Genomic DNA, 21,152 nt, shown 5'->3' with positions numbered 1-21,152 from the left:
AAATATAGTGTCTTGGCAATTTGAAGCAGAAAGTCCAATAGTGCTATTCTATTCTTTAAAACCTTAAGTTGTATTGTGACTGGTAACTAAATTTTCAACAGATATTAGCTTGTGACAAATATATTTAGCAACCAAGTACTTAGGAGACTGTGACATACCCTAACTGCTGTTTGTTTTTAGACTTCCAGAGAGCAAAAAAAATAAGGAATTGGATTGAGTTGGAAAGTGAGCTTCTGTTTCAAAGTTATTAGGTATCCTCTAAGTTAGATAATACAAGCAAGGATATGTTAAAAAAGAAATAGTTTTCTCTTCTATGACCTGCCTCATCAACAGAAGGTTGAGTGCAGTGATGAAATTTGATGATGATTTTTAGCAGCAAGCCCATTTGTTATCTACATTTCTTAAATTGTAAAGGACCAACACACTTTTTTGGGGGGTGGGGTGGGGTGGGGTGGAGAAGGGAACTGGGCATCTGATTTCATTGATGTAGCAAACTCCCAGTATGAAAATTCCCTTTACAGAAGCAGAACAGCATCTGTTTTGTAACTTGGGTCTATAAGGCATTCATTAGAGACTTGGGAGAATTAAATTATTTAGGGTCACACAGCCATTATGTTTCAGCTTATGCCATGCTGCTTTTCAAATGTCCATGATAATAGCTAATAGTTATTTAAAACTTATTTTAGTGATAATTTAAAGGAAATTATGTCCTTTCTTCAATTAAGATCTAGTTTCTAGAATCTATACCATGCATTGTTTTCCATCTTTATGTTTATCATGAAGTCTTATTTGGGAGCTACTGTATAGAAGTTACCAAAATAGAAACTTTTTGATAATATCTTTGAAAATATAAGTTTATTGATGAGTTAGACAAAATTAATTTTTTAAAAGCATTATTTTGAATTACATGTTTTAGCTTCAGTGTGGTAGGTCCTACACTGAAGAATACACTTAGAGATATTGTCTAATAAGAAATTTAATGTATTGTGGAAAAATTTTTAAATAAGTCAGAAGATGTTTGTTTAATCTTTGTTTGCCATTTATAAGTCATGTGACTGGTCAATTTACTTGAGCTTTTGTTTCCTCATTGGTAAAATGGGGATAATAACACTTGGCATTATTTACTTCACAGGGTTATTGTGAGGAAAGCACATAGTAAACTGTAAAACACTGCATAAATGTGAGCTTTTAAAAAATTGGTCAGAAGTAATTTTTATGGTCAGCTCTATTAACTGCTAAAGGTGAGCAACCCATGAATTGAGCAGAGATTTTTTCAAAGGGTTAGTAGTTCTAGGCTTCTATCAAACACTGAAAAATCCTAATACTTCTGGGTTTATCAAAGAAATGAGACTAAAGTGATTCCTGTTAGTGGTTTTTTTTTTTTTTTATATCTGATATATAAACAAGCCAATGAAAGGACAGGAATAACTCAACTATTCATTTTTTAAAAAAAAATTATGTGAAGACTTTTAGGTAATTTCCACAAGAATTTAGCATGTAGTATCATGACATAAATAGGACTAATCTGTGGCTAGGAAAAGTAAAGCACTAGCTTCTTAACACACCTAGAAGTAATAATAGTTTCAGGTTTTGCTGAACTTATTCAAATTTGATTAATCTTAAGTTACAATTAGTAGACTGGAGGAATTGTAAAAAGATAGGCACACCTAATGCATTGTTGTTGGATCTATGAATTAAGTCAATCATTCTGGAAAATAATTTAGAATTATGCTTTTAAAAAATGTTTATACCCTTTGACCCATAGAACCCACTGCTAGGGATATACTCCAAAGAGGTCAAAGACAGAAAGATTCCATATACTTCAGAATATGCATAGTGAAACTGTTGCTTGTTTTTAAAGTTAGCATGAAACTGGAAATGAAAAAGATTCCCACTGATTAAGGACTGGTTTCTAAAAAGGTTGTAGTAATAGTTATACTATGTCACGAGAAATGATGATGAAGAATACAGAGAAGTGTAGGAAGACTTATGTGAACTGATGCAAAAGTAAAGTCTGCAGAACTAGGAGAAAAATATGCACAATTACAGTGTCTTATATATAATTATAATGATCAGCTGTGACCTTGAAGAAAAGATGCAAAGATGCAGCTCTTCCCTTCTTTGCATAAGTGGGGAACAGGGTATAGGACATTGGATATACAGTCAAATTTGATTAATGTGTTGCCTAGTTTTGTTGGACTGCTTTTTTCCCCTTTTTAAAATTCTGTTATAAGGAATGACCTTTTGGGGTAGAAAGGGGAAGGAATGTATTTGGAATTGGTGATATGAAAGCAAAAAAAAAAAAGTTTTTTTAAGTGGGAAACAATGAAATTCCAATTAATATATTTTAAAATTATATATATAATATATAACAAATGTATATATTATATATATGTGTGTGTATATAAATATTTCTGATATAATTATTTTACTGTATTATAACTAGAGCAAACTACATTGAGATATTAAATGGAAAGATCCCTGGTTTTAGAACTGGTGTTGAATTTTGCTGCTTATATTTTGGGATACAAAAAGGATTATAGATAAGCCTTTAGAGATCATGAAATCTTAAATTCAGTATTGAAAAGGACCTCAGGTGTCATACTTTCCAACCTCTTCATTTTATAGTTGAAGAAATGAAAGCCTACAAGGGTTAAGTGAAACGTGCTATGTCATACAGGTAGTAGTAGCAAAACCTGGATTCAGTCTCTAGGCCTTCCCTTTCCCCCCATACTACAGTCTTCTGATGAATCCATATGAACCTCTCTGAGGCCTGAAGCCCCTCTCTAATATTCCTGATAAATGGTCATCCAACATGCTTGCACACCTCCATCGGAAGTAGAGTAATCATTCCCAGGGCAGCCCATTCCATTATGTGGATAGAGTTGATTGTTTAATTCAGTGCATTTAGTGAGTGCCAGACATCAACATTATATAAACATTTAATAGCTAAACTCTTGGGATAATTATTTTTCTTTCCTTCCTGCTTTTCTCTTCTTTCTTTTAAATGAGGCAAAAAAGAATAAATACCAAAAGGAAGAGTGAATGGTGAACAAGATTCTGACAATGCTGAGAGAATACAGTTCTTCCTTTGGAGGCAGATAGGCAAAGCGCTGAGTTAGGATTTTTTTTTCTTGGGACAAAACAAGATGATAAAATGTTTCTGGCTGCTAAAAAGAAATGTATGTGTGTGTGTGTGTATAAGCTATTACTAAAGAAACATACAATAGTATATTTTAAATAGAGGATAATGATTATATTCAGCCATCTTTGCAACATTTTGCAATTCTGAAGGCCTTTGAAAGTACACTACTTTATGAAGAAGACATTATATTGCCTCAGTCAAGTAAAGCAATTTATCTTTTAAATAAGTTATTATTTTTGTATAACCATTATATGATTGAAAGCTCTAGCAAGCAGCAAATACATTTAGTTATAATTAAGTCAATGTGCTGATAATGGGATGTATTTCTGTAGTGTATCTGAGCCAATAAACAGATTAAGTTTAAAAATTTCCATTTTCAACTTAGGACTAGTTACATGCATGTTGACTCTTGAAATAGAATCCTGAGTTGTCAAGGCACTAGGTGCTGTGTTCCAACAAGATCTCCTGTAAGCCATGTTATTTTCCACTGGAAAACAAGCCACCCTTTGTTCCAAGAGTTAATGTTGAAATGTTAGCAAAATAGTCATGTGTTAATCAAGCCAAGAATCTTATGCTACTTTGCCCAAGAATAAGGCTGCATGCAAAAAAAAAGCTTTTTTAAAGAAAATTTTGCAATAATATTGCAAAACAATCATTTCTGATTTCACTTGAGAGTTTCAGGTGCCAGAGACTTAATAGCTTTCATCCTTCCTCAGCTCTTCTCAGAGTAAGAACTAGTACCTGTAAATTTTAAAGGTTAGCATTTTTCACCATCAAAGTATACAAAAGAAATAGAAAGCAAATCCTTTGAGAAGCAGTGGGGTATAGGGAATAGAAGTTAAGAGGCTGATGTATGTGATCAGGAGCAAGGTTCTCTCAAAGTCTTGGTTTCCGCATCTGTAATGTGGGGATAATAATACTTGTACTACAAACTTCACCAGATTAACCAAGCAAAGAATTATGAAGGAAGAAAAAACAAAAAACACTTTGTAAGCATTAAATTGCTATTTAACTGTGAGTAGTAAAGAATTCTGTGTGTGAACAGTTAAAATCCATATTAGATCTTAGATAGGAGTGGGTAGGTGTTTTTTTTTTTTTTTTTTAAACAAAAATTAATTAAAAATTAGAAATGATGAAGCTTTTAAGTTTAACCTGAACCAATTTTTTTTTTTTTCTGGAAAAATTTGTGAATTTTCAAATTCAGCCTACTTTTTGGACTTGGATGTTTGATTTCATTGCTATAGGGCCCAATTAATATTGAAATTCTCGGTGCATATGAGAACTTGGCTCTAAAACTTGGTCTTAACATAGTCTAGCAATTTTAATTATCTTAATAATTAAAAATTCGTTTCAAAGGGATCCCTTTTATATACAAATTTGACTGGTAGAATGCTTATGTACATATGGTTAACTTTATGACTAAGAAGAAAAATTTGTAGGACTTATAAGTTTGATATTAAAAACATTTAATCTAGCTTAAGTATTTGTTTAATTTCCTAATCATATTTATTAATTTTGGTGGGTTCCTATAACATAGTCCAGTCATGTAATTTGTGTTTTATTTTTTTTAATAGGCATGCAAAATGGAGTATTCTTGTCTTCTCAATATATCCTTATTCTCCCCTCCCCCATTGACACTGGTTTATTAGAATTTACCAAAAAGTGAGCCTCAGTGTATTGTCTATTGCTCTTATTCTATTTTATAAAGCCTATGCATATCCTTTAAATCAAAGCTTCTTAAATTTTCAATGGTATTCTATTTTTCCAAACTCATGCAAAGATAGCCCTCAACATTCAGACTTGTAAAATCTTGTGTTCCTCTCCTCCTTCTTCCTCCATCTCCAAGACAATATCTGACATGGGTCACACATGTGAAGTTCCTTCAAACATTTATATTTTTCATACCAAAAGGAAGAAAAACATAGGAAAGGGGGGAAATATCCTAACAAACCAGAAAGGGGGAAAACCCCAACAAACCAAAACCAGGAAACAAGAAACAAAAAGATGAAAACATTGTGTATGCCTTGATCCATGCTTGTTCTCCACAGTTCTCTCTGGATACAGATGGCACCCTCCATCACATCCCTTGGAATTGCTCTAAATCCCCAAGAGCCAATTCCACCACAGCTGACCAGTGCACAGTCAGGCAGTTGTGTACAATGGTCCCCTGGCTCTTCCCACCCCTGCCAGCCCCTGCGCATCTTTATTCTTGTCAGACTAGTTCATTATGTGCAGTGTATAGATCATGTGACTTCTCGGCACTCCAGTGGTATATATGTTGGAATGAGGGGCCAATTCTGCCTCTGTTATGATGTATGCGATCTTGAACAAGTATTCTTGTCTGTGTCTTGGTTTCCTTGTTCATATAAAGAAAGGGTTAAACTAGACTTAAGGATTCTTCCAAATCAATCTGTATTATGCAAGTATTAAGATTTAAAAAAATTTTTTAATTAAAGCTTTTTATTTACAAAACATAGGTATGGATAATTTTTTCCAACATTGATCCTTGCAAAACCTTTTGTTCCGGATTTTCCCCTCCTTCTCCCTACCCCCTCCCCAAGATGGCAGGTAGTACAATAAATGTTAAATATATTGAAATATAATATTCATTATATCAATATACAAAATTCAATATATCAATATATATTGAAATAATATATATATAGCATTGAAATATAATATATAAATCCAATATATATATATACACATATTTATACAGTTACCTTGCTGCACAAGAAAAATCAGATCAAGAAGTAAGAAAAAAAACTGAGAAAGAAAACAAAATGCAAGGAAATAGCAAGTGAGAATGCCATGTTGTGGTCCACACTCTGTTCCCATGGATGTGTAGATGGATGTAGATGGCTCTCTTTGTCACTGAACAATTGGAACTGGTTTGAATTATTGAATTGAATCATCTCATTGTTGAAGAGAGCCATGTCCATTGATCATGGTATATAGTCTTGTTGTTGCTGTATATAATGATCTCCTGGTTCTGCTCATTTCACTTAGCATCAATTCATGTAAGTCTCTCCAGGTTTTTTTGAAATCATCCTGCTGATCATTTCTTATAGAACAATAATATTCCACAGCATTCATATATCATAATTTATTCAGCCATTCTCCAATTGATGGGCATCCACTCAGTTTCCAGTTCCTTACCATTACTAAAAAGGGTGCCGGAAACATTTTTTGCACATGTGTAACTCTTTTCCTCTGATCTTTTTGGGATATAACCCTAGTAGAAACACTGCTGGATCAAAGATTAATTTTTTAAATTAACTGCCTAAATGATTAATTTTAAAATTTCGGAAACTTGTTTTTAGAATGAAAGTAGTGAATTATAAATCTTTTAAATAAATTTCAAATGATCATTTTCAGATACAAAAAGAAAAATTCTAACAAAAACAGCAAAATATTGACTTTTTACATCATACTTTCCAATGATAGCACACTTTCTGTGTCTTTCTTCTTTCTCTGTTACACATGGTATCCCAAAAATCTTAGGGCAATTTTACACAAAGTTTTTGGGACAAATAGCATATATACGTATACAGATCTTAGTCCAGTTTTAATTTTTAAAGCTTAATATGTTTATATATAAGATGTTATATATACATATATCATCTGTACTGACAGTTATTGTAAAATATGTCTATCTCGTGTATATCCTGACAACATCATTACAAAATGAGATTGTGCTTCAAACATCTCTGTAGCCTGTCCCTTGAATGCTTTGTCACATCATCTGGACACAGGTGTATAATTTTTACATTTGTAGCATATCTCTGTATCATACTGAACACCTACTCACTTCGTTTCTAGTGAATCACTGGCATTCGGCTTGAAAGAGAAGTTGTAAAGTATCCCCTTTGAAAACTCTGCTCCGTTGGGGCAGCTGGGTGGCGCAGTGGATAGAGCACCAGCCCTGTAGCCAGGAGGACCTGGTCTTAGACTCTCAATACTTCTTAACTCTGTGATCCTGTGCAAGTTGCTTAACCCCAATTGCCTCAGCAAAAAAAAAAAAAAAAAAAAACTCTTGTTCCATGTGTCCCAGCCCATCCAGCTCGAGCTGGCACATTTGCCCACATCCACCCAGCATGTCAGCATGAGTACCATGGCTGTGTCAGACCCCCCCCCCCCCCCCCCCGAGCTTTCTCTTTGGCACCCTGCTTGCAACCCTTTCTCACTATGGTGTACATATATAATTTAAGAGCAGAGGTATTCACTTGTTTAATTATGCAGCCTCCACATCAGTTATTTTTTTGCTTCCTGCTCTCATCAACTAGAAAAAGATGTTTTGGCTGCTGGCTTCTGATAATGGGTTTGGAATATGAAATATTTCATTGGGTTTGGGTATGAAACATGCTGCAAAAATTAAAAACTCCCAAAAGCTTGTTTCAGTTGTTGCCATGTATAATTTTGAAGACTGGATATTTAAATTGAAGGAAAGAATCAGTTTTATAGCATCATTGTAATAAGAAAAGAAAATTTTCTTATAGCTTTTTATATACAAAACATATGCATGGGTAATTTTTCAATACTGACCCTTGCAAAAACTTCTGTTTCAACTTTTCCCCTCCTTCCCTCCACCCCCTCCCCTAGATGGCAGTTAGTCCCATACATGTTAAATATGTTAAAATATATGTTAAATACAATATATGTATACATATTTAGTTATCTTGTTGCACAAGAAAGATCCAATTTAGAAAAAGGTAAAAATAACCTGAGAAGAAAAAACAAAAATGCAAGCAAACAATGACAGAAAGAGTTGAAATGTTATGTTATGGTCCATACTCATTTTCCAGTGTTCTTTCTCTGGGTGTACCTGGTTCTGTTCATTACAGATCAATTGGAACTGATTTGGATCCTCTCATTGTTGAAGAGAGCCATGTCCATCAGAATTGGATCATTGTATAGTCTTGTTATTATGTATAATGATCTTTTGGTTCTGCTCATTTCATTCAGCATCAGTTCATGTAAGTCTCTCCAGGTCTTTATGAAATCATCCTGCTGGTCATTTCTTACAGAACAATTAATATTCCATAACATTCATATACCACAACTTATTCAGTCATTTCCCAATTGATGGGCATCCCTTCAATTTCTAGTTTCTAGCCATTATGAAAAGAGCTGCCATAAACATTTTTGCACATAAGGGTCCCTTTCCCTTCTTTAATATCTCTTGGGATATAAGCCCAGTTGTAACATTGCTGGATCAAAGGGTATGCATAGTTTGATAACTTTTTGAGGTTAGTTCCATATTGCTCTTCAGAATGGCTGGGTCCATTCACAACTGCACCAACAATGTATCAGTGTCCCACTTTTTCCACATCCCCTCCAATATTTGTCATTATCTTTTCCTGTCATTCTAGCCAATCTGACAGGTGTGTAGTGGTATCTCAGATTTGTCTTAATTTACATTTCTCTGATTAATAATGACTTGGAATATCTTTTCATATGGCTAGAAATAGTTTCAATTTCTTCATCTGAGAATTGTCTGTTCATATCCTTTGACCATTTATCAATTGGAGAATGGCTTGATTTCTTATAAATTAGAGTCAATTCTCTATATATTTTGGAGATGAGGCCTTTATCAGAACCTTTAGCTGTAAAAATGATTTCCCAGTTTATTGCTTCCCTTCTAATCCTGTTCGCATTAGTTTTATTTGTACAAAAGCTTTTTAACTTAATATAATAGAAATTTTCTATTTTGTGATCAATAACTATCTCTAGTTCTTCTTTGGTCACAAATTGCTTCTCTTCCACAGGTCTGAGAGGTAAACTATCCTATGTTCTTCTAATTTATTTATAATATCATTCTTTACGTCTAAATCATGAACCCATTTATCTTGGTCTACGGTGTTAAGTGTGGGTCAATGCCTAGTTTCTACCATACTAATTTTTAATTTTCCCAGCAATTTTTGTCAAATAGTGAATTCTTATTCCCAAAGCTGGGGTTTTGGGATTTGTCAAACACTAGATTATTAAAGTTATTGACTATTTTGTCCTGTGAACCTAACCTATTCCACTAATCAACTAGTCTGTGTCTTAGTCAGTACCAAATGGTTTTGGTGACCACGGTTTTATAATACAGTTTTAGATCAGGTACAGCTAAGCCACCTTCATTTGATTCTTTTTTCATTAATTCCCTTGAAATTCTTGACGAACATTTTCTAATTTAAAACAAATATTAAGTTGTCTAAAAAACTACCACTAAAGTATGGCATTTTAAGTAGCTGACCTATTGGTATTTCATTTTTGTTGGATGATTTAAGAAGTATCAATAATTTCTTCACTTGAGGTTTTTGGTTGACATAACATTCAAGAGTAGTTGATTGAATTGAAAATCCAGGATTAAGTAGTTTTAAAATCTATTTGGGTCACAGGTTATAGGATCAGTTTAACTTTGGGCTACTAAGAAGTACATTGGGTAGAGCATCAGGCTTGGAGGCAAGAAGACTGACTAAAGACACTAACTGTGTGACCCTGCTTGCCTCAGTTTTCTCATCTGTAAAATGGGCTGGAGAGGGAAATGGTAAATGACTAGTTTCTCTGCCAAGAAAACTCCAAACAGTGTCACCAAGAGTTGGACACAACTGAAATGACTGAAGAACAACTACAAAAGTAATTTACATCTCTGGGTCTGGAAAAATGAGGGTTAATCTAAATGAAATCTAATGAGTCTTCCAGTTCTTAAATGTATGATTTTTAAATTATCCTGCTCCGAAGCCTGTGTGTTTTATAATCCCATTAATGTTAAAACAATTATCCCTTCCACATTGTGATTTTTCCCCATTGTAGTTTTGATGTATTGTGGGTCAGCATAAGAAATTAAATGGGAAATTTTGGGGAGTTTTGCGGAAGTTGTAGATGACATGTGAAGACCAGCAGACAACACAGAATCTATGACCAAATAACCCAAATTTTATATTAAGGTACTGTAAATATCCCATAAAATAAAAATAAAAAACTCAGACTTCATTGTTGGTATGAGAAGAGGGGCAAAAAATGTTATGCACATTGTCTGGATCAAGAGGACTCCATGCCTCTAACCCATGTGATTTGGAAAGGATACCTACAGTTTATTACCATATTAATTTAAATATAGACTGGCCTTAAATATAGGTAACATCAATTAGAGACCATACTCAAATCTTTTGCAAATCTTCCATGGGAAGAGGAAAGTTTACATTCAAACTACTGTAATATCATCAATGAGGAACTGTTGAAAGCAAGCAGTTTTTTTTTTTTTTTTAAAGCAGTTAGTAAAATATCCAGTCACTATTATCTTCCTATAATTACAAAGATTATATGGTAGATTTTAATTATATTAAAATGTAATTATTATATCAAAATAGTTAAATTTCAAAATTCCTATTATCTTTCATGAGACTTTTAAAAAACTAAATATGTTTTATTTCCAGTGAACTAAGAAAATGCTTTGAAACTTCAAAATAATTTGAAAATAATTTTCAAAAAACAAGTCTAATAAGGTAGAGGTCTAATAAAATAAACTAATAAAGATGGGCATGGTCAGTAGAAAAGACAAAATGGGGAGTATAGATTTTCTGAGAAAAGTATTTTAAACTGTCATTTCTGTACCAAATATATTGAAAAATTACATTTTGAGAGATGTCAGACTTAAAAATCCATGCTTATAAGTTGCACAATAAATACATCAGGATAAAGTACACTAAAAAGTGAATATATGGAAAATTTTTTACCTACATTTGAATAAAATTTTATGATTGTGAGCTTCCAGTCTTTTATTTAAAGTTAGGTATCCAGGGCATCTAGGTGGTGCAGTGGATAGAGCACCAGCCCTGAAGTCAGGAGGACCTGAGTTGAAATAAGTCCTCAGACACGTAACACTTGTTAGCTGTGTGATTCTGGGCAAGTCACTTAATCCCAATTGCCTCAGCATCACAGAGTCTATGAGGGGTATGCATGACACTAAATTCAATAATAATATGCAAAATTCAAGCTGAACAATAACAGGCTTACCAGCACTGGCTGGTAAGATCAAGAATGATCTCTTTTGGAGTTTAATCAGCTTTTTCAAGAACTGTAATATGTGCTGAATTTCTGAAGGCCAAGAAAACACTTTGACCCTCTTTAATCCTCATCACTCAATTAAGATTGTTCTGTAAACTTAACAGTGATTTCTTAATTGCTCTATCCAAGATGATCTCTTAGTCTTTACCCTTCCTGACCTCACTGTTTTTGGACACTTTACCACCTTTCTCTCTTTTTTCTGAGTTTTGTGACCTCATTTCTTTTAGTTCTCCTGCCCGTGTGTGCTCCTTACATTTTAGTCTTTTTTACTGACTTAACATTGTTATCATATACCCCAACTTGGAGGTGTACCCAAGGGTGTCAGGGCTGCCTTTTTTTTTTTTTTTCTCTGAAGTTTCTCATTTCTGTTGGGTTTAATCATCATTCACCATTTCTGGGCAAGTAGTTCCCATATCTTTAGATCAGCCCATGACCTCTGTGCTACTGGTTGAACATTTTATACTGGTTGTCCTGGGGACTTCTCAAATTCAACATGTCCAAAACTACTCAGCATCTTTCTGCCAAACCCATCTACCCAGCCGAACTTCCAGCCACCCAGATCCATATTCTTGGGATTATCTTTAATTCCTTACTTTCTCTTCCCATTTATCTAGTCACATTTCTCTAGACTTGCCATTTCTATTTCCATAGTATCTCATATCCAAATCCTTTAGTCTCCTCACACATACACAACTTTAGTTTGAATTCTCATCATTTCTTTTCTGGATTATTATAATACCATCTTCTGCTCAAGTGTCTCCTTGTTCCAATTCTTCTGTGTAACTGCTAAAGTAATTTTTTCCATAAGTAAAAGTTTGACCATGTGACTCCTCTAGTCAAACTTCAATGGTTCTCCCTTGACTCTCAAGGAAAAAAAATATAAATCCCTCTATAGGCATTTAAAGCCCTTAACAACAAAGATCTTTTATTGCATACATCTTCTCCTCTTGTACTCTGTGGTCTGTCAAATTGGATTTTTCTCCATACCTCACAAAGAGCTGCATCTATCCCAGGGAACTTCATCTCTCACCAGACCTTTGCTCTGTCTCTCCCCGGGACAGGAATGCACTCTGCTTCCTCTTTATAGACTCTTCACTTTAAAACATAGCTAGCTACAGAAATCTATCTACATGAATTCTTTCTTGAGCCTTCCATCTGCATGTTCCCTCCTTCCCTATTTAACTTTTATTTGTTTTGTTTTTATTTTATATTTATTTTATAGATGCTTATAGAGTTGTATGTTGTCCTGGTGTGCCCATCTGCTTCTCCTATTGGCCATAAGCTTTTTAAAAAAATAATAGCTTTTTATTTTCAAACTATATGCAAAGATAGTTTTCAACATTCACCCTTGCAAAACCTTATGTTTCAAATTCCCCCCCTTCCCTAGACAGCAAGTAACCCAATACATGTTAAAACATACATAATTCTTCTACACATATTTCCACAATTATCATGCTGCACAAGAAAAACCAAGTCAAAAAAAAAAAATGAGAAGAAAAACAAGCAAACAACCACAATAAAGGTAAAAACACTGTGTTGTGATCCCTCAATCCCCACAGTCTTCTTTCTGGATGCAAATGGCTCTCTCCATCACAGCTAGCCTGAACTGGCCTGAATCACCTCATTATTGAAAAGAGCCACGTCCATCACAGTTGATCATTGCATATTCTTGTTGCCGTGTACAATGATCTCCTGGTTCTGCTCATTTCATTTGGCAATAGTTCATGTAAGTCTCTCCAAGCCTCTCCGATATCATCCTGCTGGTTGTTTCTTAAAGAACAATAATATTCCATAACATTCATATATCATAATTTATTCAGCCATTCTCCAGCTAATGGACATCCATTCAGATTCCATTTCCTTGCTTCTACAAAAATGGCTGCTACAAACATTTTTGCACAGGATATGTGCTTCTTAAAAGCAGATTTCTTTTCATTTGTATCTTCAGAACCTAGCAGTGTTTTCAGTTTTACAAAAGCTGAAAATAGAACAAGATAAATACTTAATAAATGCTTGTTAATTAATGCTCCCTCTTGAAATGGGGCTACAAGATGGCACACGGAATAGAGTGCCAGATCTGGAGTCAGAAACCTCATCTTCCTGAGTTCAAGTTTGACCTCAGACACTTCCTGGCTGTCTGACCTGGGCAAGTCACTTAATCCTATTTCCCTCAGTTTCCTCATCTATAAAATGAACTGGAAAAGGAAATAGCAAAACCCATTAGTAGCTTTGCTAAGAAAATTCCAACACAACTAAACAACAATAGCCTCTTGCAATATTTATTGTTCATTACTTTATGTATTTGTCTTATATCCTTAATTAGATTGGATAAACTCTGGGAGGATTTCTACTGCTACATTCCACGCATGTGTTTAATAAATGTTTGGTGTTTTTAAAAAAAAAATTAGTAGGTAAGATTATGATGTTTTGATATAGATCTATTACAAGTTAGCATTAAATTATGGACTTTAAAAAATGAGAAATAAAATAAGGGTTTGATTTAAATCTAACCAAGTCTTAAAATTTCTTGAATAAGAATTCATGTTATTTGTCTTTGTTATTTCTGGTCTAAATCATTGATTCGGGTTTCCTTGCATCATATTGATATAATTACATGAGAGTTTAACTTTAGACTAATGTTTAGTCAGGATCCACTATATCTTTGCAGCCATGTAAGTTGCTTTTCTCAGTTCACCATCTTCTTTTTTCATTGTCCTTGCCTGAAATATGCTCTGTGTGAAGCCTTGTGTGAAGAACAGAATACAGTTTGGTTAGAACTTGGAGTACAAAGGTAGGAGCAAGACCTAATGAAAGGTCCTTATGGGCTGTGATCTTAAAGACTTTACATTTTAAATCCTCCACCAGTCCATCTGCTTTCAGACTTCCTTTTAGATGTGACACCTTTCCTGATAACATTTTCTTGATCTCTTAGCTAAAATTCTTGTCTAGTCTTCACAGAGCACTCTAACCAGAGTTCTCCTTTGCTTCTGTGACTCTCATTACATTTCTCTATGTACATATAATCTTAAGGGTAATGGAATGGAAGTTCTCAGAAGACGGCCATTTTAATTTTTGTTTTTCTGGTTTGAATAAAGCTTTATAAGGCAAAATGCTGAGCAAGAAAAAATAATTAATATGAATAGTTACATTCAAATTATACTTTATTTCCATGTTATTTGTGGTATGTTTTGTTCATTGAAATGATCAAGAAGGGTTTTTTTAGATGTAAGACTTATATTTAGCAATATTCTAACAATTTTTTTTCTCATTTTAAGTTTCTTCTCTACTAAAGTTTTAATTAAAATCTCATATAAACAATATCATTCCCTTCTCACAGGAGATATTTGTGCATTTTATTTCCTATATAAGACCATAAAAAGGCTTTATTCTAGAAACTGTAAATAACCAGATAGATATCTAGTCTACATCTAGACTATCCTATCTATTCTATTCTGTCTAGACTAGATAGATATCTAGTCCACAAATCTTGAAGTGGAGGTTGTTATCTGTCAGAATTAAGGTCTGCACTAGTAAGAGTACTATATTGGTAACTTAGAAGTTTAATCATCAAAGCTTTATTCAAGATACTGGTAAATAATGTGATAAAATCTATGTGAAAGTTTTTCATATTTAAAGCTATTTACAGATATCTTCGGAATTAGGGAGGTAACAACAATAGTGTATCATATTACAAGTATGTAGAGTTAAGAATCTCGGCTGCCTCAGTTAGATCTTTACTCTAGTAACATGAATGCATGAAAGCAACTTATACATATATTGAAAAAGGAAAAAGCACAGTATTAGATCATCAGAAAGAGGAGATGTTGTCTTAGTTTCTTACTGAAATGTCTTCACCAAATCAAATTGAGTTTATCCAGGTTCTACTTGAAAATTTTCCATTTGGAGAATTTGCTGTTTTGTGCAAAACCATAATTGGAAATATTGTCATTACGATTTTTTAGCATTACATACCTGGAAATATATTTCTTTCCCAATAAACTTGCATGTTTTCTTTTATCATATGAAAACTCTACATGAATGTATTTTTATGTCTCAGATTTTCTTTAAATTTAGTGCTCAGTTGTGATATTTAGTTTATCCTAGATGCCTAGTTTTACCTATTCTCTCCAACTTTTTTTGTTATATTTTTATTTTTAATTGTTTGATTTTGCACATGCTTTAATTTTGTAGATTGTATAAAAACCCTTTTAGAAGCAAACAGGGAGAATAAAAAGCATAAATTATATAATAGATTGCTATATTAGTACTCCAATGTCTATTATATTCTATTAGATGAGTTAAAGAATTCATGGTTGATTACAGATATTTATATTATATATATATATATATATATATATATATGTGTGTGTGTGAGTATATATATATGAATATATATATGTACACAATTATATTATTCTGCAATCAATGTATGTAGCTTCAAATAATCCTTTTAAAATATTTATTGTTTGGAAAATTATATACATAAAGTTCTTAATAGTATATTTTCTAAAATTGGCTAAATAATTTGGCAGTCATTCTGAATTATTTATTAAAAATAGCATTGCCAACATCTGGGTTAGCTTTAATAATTTTGAGAGTGGTTTTCTATACATGGAGGCTATCTTCATGAATTTACATTTTGAAGCAATAGTAAATTGGCATTTCAAGGGTGTGTTGATTAAATAACAGCGAAGAGACACCAATCCTAAATGCTTTTACTCTTCTTTCTTGCGATGCAGCATCTGTTTAAAAAGATGACTACCTCTTGGAGTGATCGTTTACAGAACACAGCAGAGATGCCAGCTAACATGGACAGGCATGCACTGAAAAAGTATCGGAGAGAAGCCTATCACCGGTGAGTTTTTGGGTCCAGGCTTATTTATGTATTCTTACAAATGGATTACTGATTACTAAGATTTCAGGTACTAGAGAATTTTACCATGCTTATTAAGGATGAAATTCATGATTAACTATTCCTACCAAATCAATGACTGTCTTAAAAAAATAATAAAAAAAGGTATTATTCTACTGCTTGCACAATTAGGATAATAATATGTGTTTAAATTTTTTTTATAATTATGAACTTGACAAACATAAAAAAGGAATATTTTACCATACAAAGAACATAAAAAAGAGGACCACATATAAAATAAAATGTCTATTACAGTCTCTTTTCTTTAAAACATATTTCATATTTAATATATTAGTTCATATATCTACATTCCCTTTTTTTGTTCTCTTATGTGTTTTAAAATTAATTTTAAAAATTAACACATTTATCTCATGTGTGGAGGGAAATGGGAAAATCTGAAAACAAATATACATAGTCAAGCAAAATAAATGATCACACTGGTTATGTCTAGAAATGTCTCATTCTTCATCACACTTGTTGGGAGAGCTATGTCACCTGTGGCCCTCTGGAATCATGGCTGATCATTATGTTGTTTGGTGTTCTTAAATCTTTCAAAAGTGTTAGTCTTATTATAGCATAAAATGTTCTGTTGATTTTTTTTACTTCATTCTGCATCATTTTATATATATATCTTTTTAGATTTTTCTGATATTCTGTTTGTTTTTTTTAATGATTCATTACTTCTCTTTGAACTAGGAAAGATTTTCTTCCCCTTTTAAAAATATCACTAACTCTTCTTTCCTTAAAAAAAACAAAAAACCAACCAACAAACAAACCCAAACCAAAAGCCTTCCCTTAGGACAAATAAATAGCCAAGCAAAACAAATCACATATTAGCTGTGATAGAAAATGTATGACTCCCTATAAATTTTCATTTTTTTAAATTTAATATTACCATTAAAATCCATCAGGGAGAACTAGACAGAGAAATTCTATTTAAAGTAATTGTTGAATGTACAAAATTGGGATTTCACTTGCCGTGACATATAGGACCTCTGTGAATACAACCACAAACATTTTATACAAATAAAGACCTAAATTTTTGGAGAAATATTAATTGCTCATGGATAGGCTGTGCTAGTATAATTTAAGAATGTCACTGATACTGGTTAAGTAGGCATGTCTGCCAGTTCTTTCAGGACCACAGGATGGTGGTTCATATGGACCACGTGACTTAGAGACAGCTTCTGTCTACTTAACTTGAGTATCAATTTTCTGTTAGTCATTTTTGTTCTGTCAATTTCAGGGTAAAAGTTATTTTTTTTAATTGACAAAATGGAAGCAAAATAAGAATTAAACAGCTCTTCTCTGTGATTGGTTTTCATTGTCCCATCCATTCCAAACAAAGGTCTTGACCCTTTTTTTTTTTTTTTTTTTAATAGCCTTTTATTTACAGGTTATATGCATGGGTAACTTTACAGAGTTAACAATTGCCAAACCTCTTGTTCCAATTTTTCACCTCTTACCCCCCCACCCCCTCCCCCAGATGGCAGGATGACCAGTAGATGTTAAATATATTAAAATTTAAATTAGATACATAATAAGTATACATGACCAAAACGTTATTTTGCTGTAAAAAAGAATCAGACTCTGAAATATTGTACAATTAGCTTGTGAAGGAAATCAAAAATGCAGGTGGGCATAAATATAGGGATTGGGAATTCAATGTAATGGTTTTTAGTCATCTCCCAGAGTTCTTTTTCTGGGCATAGCTGGTTCAGTTCATTACTGCTCCTTTGGAAATGATTTGGTTGATCTCGTTGCTGAGGATGGCCTGGTCCATCAGAGCTGGTCATCATATAGTATTGTTGTTGAAGTATATAATGATCTCCTGGCTTGACCCTTTTTTGATCTATCTTTTTCTTCCAGTATGACTGGGGAAAAAAAAACAACAAAACTCCAACAAATCTTTTTGTTGTCATTACCTTCTCTTACTAGCCTCGGCTCATTCTGTGCTTTAGTATTTTTATGCTGTTTTTTATAGGATTATCATTTGTATTTGTTTTCTGTTCCATGGTCTTTCTTAAAATTTTCTATACTTTTCCTTTTGAAAGTAGCTGAATTACTTATACATTCACAGAAGTCTCTTTTGCAATATCCATTCTTCATTTTCTTTGGAATTATTTCCTTTGTGAAGAGCATATGCTACCCATCCTCACCTGACTTCTCCAAAAGCATTTTGATCTATGTGATTCTGTCCATCTTTCTTCTCAATCCATTGCTTTCCTAAAATACTTGATGCATGGAGCACTGTGCCCAATTTATCTTTCCTTCTCTATCATAAATTGTAAGATGGAGTGGTAACTCCCCCAAGGTTGCTATAATTTCCACTCTATCAATCAGTTCCTCCCTATTTATTTAGTGAGAATCAGATTCAGAATGAGTTTTTTTGTTGGTTCTTCTTCCTTTTGAAGGATGAAATTATTATAAGGCAGGACAAGAAGTTATTTCTTACTATACCTTTGGCAGAGGGCCAGTAGGTATCTAGATAACTCAAGTCTCCCTTCACTTCTTTATCATGGCTCTCTGTCTGACTTGTGGTCTTTCTCAAACTCCTGTGTCTTCTTTCTGTCCCAGGGGTCTTGCATTTGCTCCACTGACAAATCATTTCCATTTCTCCCTCCTTGGATCTTCACTTATGTACTTTCTGTCATGCTTTCTCTCTTGATTTCTTTAAAAGATGCTATTCTACTCCTTTTACCATTCTTCTTTTGAATGAAATATATTCATCTTGAGCCATGGTTCAGTCTTACAAAGAACTTGGTGATAAACTAATAAAAATTTCCTCATTATGTTAGAACATTTAGGTGCTCTTTGTATGATGCTTGAAATTATGGGATTTACTACTGGCTCTTTTCTTGGCTTTTGTCTTCTGTGAATTTTTGAGCCTTGGTTGTTATTCTTACTTTTTTGAAGTTATTCCCTATTGGATCTAACTTTGGAAAAATATATTCTTCACCACTACCACCCCTCTTCTTTTCTATCCCCCTTCTTTTTTAGTTTAAAGCCCTTGTTGTTAGTGAATTTTTGGTAGAAGCAGTTTGTTTTTTATTGATCATTTTGCTGTGTAATGACCCCTCTATGAATCATCAGACCATCTGCAGCAGTTTCCTTCAGTGTCTTCTCTAATTTGTATATTTAAAACTTGCCTTAAAAAAAAGGGAAGATATCAGAGTTTCTGGAATGTTCCTTTTCCTTATCTGACTTGACAGGTGATTTCTTTTAATTTAGTGAATCAGCAACACTAACAGGGACACATCCCTTATCTCTCTCTTATGGCTAATGATATGCATTTCTCTTACCAGGCGTACTTTATTTTTTTTTTGTGTGTGTGGCTAGCTGCACAGTAATGAACAGCCATCTTTTTAAAAAATTTCATTTTTATATATAAATATTACTAGTGAATTGTGAAAGATACATTCCCCATCAATTGCTAATGAGGTGTGTTATACTTTTAGGTGTAATAAAACTGTTTTCTGATTTATGTGGCTTAATTAGCATTAGCTAAAATCTACCTGATCAGAAAGTTCATGCAATACTTTTTGATTAGTTGAAAAGACACTTGTCAAGTACATTGCTTTTGCTAGGTGTTTTTCATCTTTAACCAGAAATCTGTTAGCCCTTTGCTATATACTATGTTAGAAAAATCCGTTCTCGGATTTTAGCTACCTTTCAAAATTATTATTATTATTATCATTTTTGCATTCCTTACCTACATAAACCTGTGTTCCTGTCGTCTTCAATTTTTCTTTTTGAAAATTTCATAGTCATTGGCAAAACTTTTTAGGTTCTTATAGTAGATCACATCAAGTGGATATTGCCCGTTTATTCCAGTAAGTCTTGGCAAATTCTCATTTATGATTTAGAAGATAATAGAACTCCCTTACTGTTAGCAGAAATAGTTGTCTTTTTATTCTTAAACTGGCAATTACCATTACTGCTCTTCCTTTCTTTGTGTCTTAGTAGATAATCTCTCTACAGATTACCTTAATTATAACACTCTTGGAAAGACAAATATTTTCTTTATCCTCAGGGCATCCAGCTTTCTCCTCTTTAGGAAAAGCCTTAAATTTGCTATTAGGCTCAATTGAACAATTGTCCTTTTCCTTTCTTTTCTTTTCTGAATTAATATGCTAACATTTTCAGCTATCTTGATAAGGCTTTGGTCTCTTCTTCTCAACTTAGATACCTTTCTCCCCACTCCCCATTCCTCACTCCCCACTATTGATTGAAGCCTTACAATTATTTCCTTTTCTTTCCTTTCTTTCTAATTGGTTAGTTATTGTTCATAATTCTTGAAGAAGACCAAAATGATATCACTCTGTTAGATTGTTGTTGTTGATCAGACCAATAAGAGCTTAGAATGCTCTGCCACAGGTCGGACACAAGTAGTCCTTCTAAGGGCAGCTAGGTGGCACAGTGGATAGAGCACCAGCTCTGAAGTCAGGAAGACACTTCCTGGCTATGTAACCCTGGGCAAGTCACTTAACCCCAATTGCCTCAGGGGGAAAAAACCCAAATAATCCCTATGAACAGTTGGGATGAATTCCCTAACTGCACATCTCACATTTTCTTTGGGCTAATCCAATTTTGCTTGCTCACAGAGCACAGCACCTTCTCTGATGAGGGCACGCCAAGTGGGCAATCCTATGCCAGTGTTTTCCATGTCATACAATCAATTTTAAAGCTCTTAAGAGGGACCTTAAGAGACTTTGTATTGCTTTTTCTGAGCACTTTGTAAGTGCTTGCCCTATGTGAGTTCTTCATAAAATAACCCTTTTGGCAAGTGTACATTTGATATCTGAACAATGTGGCCAGCCCAATAGAGTTGCGCTCTCTGCAGTAGAGTTGGAATGCTTGGCAGTTTATTTCGAGAAAGGACCTCAGTGTCTGGTATCTTGTCCTGCCAGGTAACCTTCAGAATCTTTCTAGGACAGTTCACGTGGAAGAGATTCCTGGCATGGTGCTGGTAGATTGTCCAGGTTTCACAGGCCTACAATGATGAGGTCAGCACAATAGCTCTCTACAGATCTTTAATTT

The 21,152-nt window shown here is 33.6% G+C and overlaps 1 protein-coding gene across 2 annotated transcripts in view; it reads left to right on the top strand.

The window, feature by feature from the left end:
* NT5C2 (5'-nucleotidase, cytosolic II) overlaps positions 1-21,152 on the top strand; it is a 111,699-nt gene that overhangs the window by 8,987 nt on the left and 81,560 nt on the right. The window contains exon 2 of one of the 2 annotated variants that reach the window (XM_031955772.1): positions 15,940-16,055. In XM_031955772.1, the coding sequence (XP_031811632.1) occupies positions 15,955-16,055 (101 nt within the window). In that variant the 5' untranslated portion in view covers positions 15,940-15,954. Of the gene's footprint in view, positions 1-15,939; positions 16,056-21,152 lie in introns of those variants that run through there. The other variant, XM_003755411.3, reaches the window with a different exon arrangement.

The sequence above is a fragment of the Sarcophilus harrisii genome, chromosome 2 (genome assembly GCF_902635505.1).
Source record: "Sarcophilus harrisii chromosome 2, mSarHar1.11, whole genome shotgun sequence".
Lineage (NCBI taxonomy): Eukaryota > Metazoa > Chordata > Mammalia > Dasyuromorphia > Dasyuridae > Sarcophilus > Sarcophilus harrisii.
Note: the sequence above shows the minus strand (reverse complement) of the source record. Positions and strands in the feature narration are given on the sequence as shown.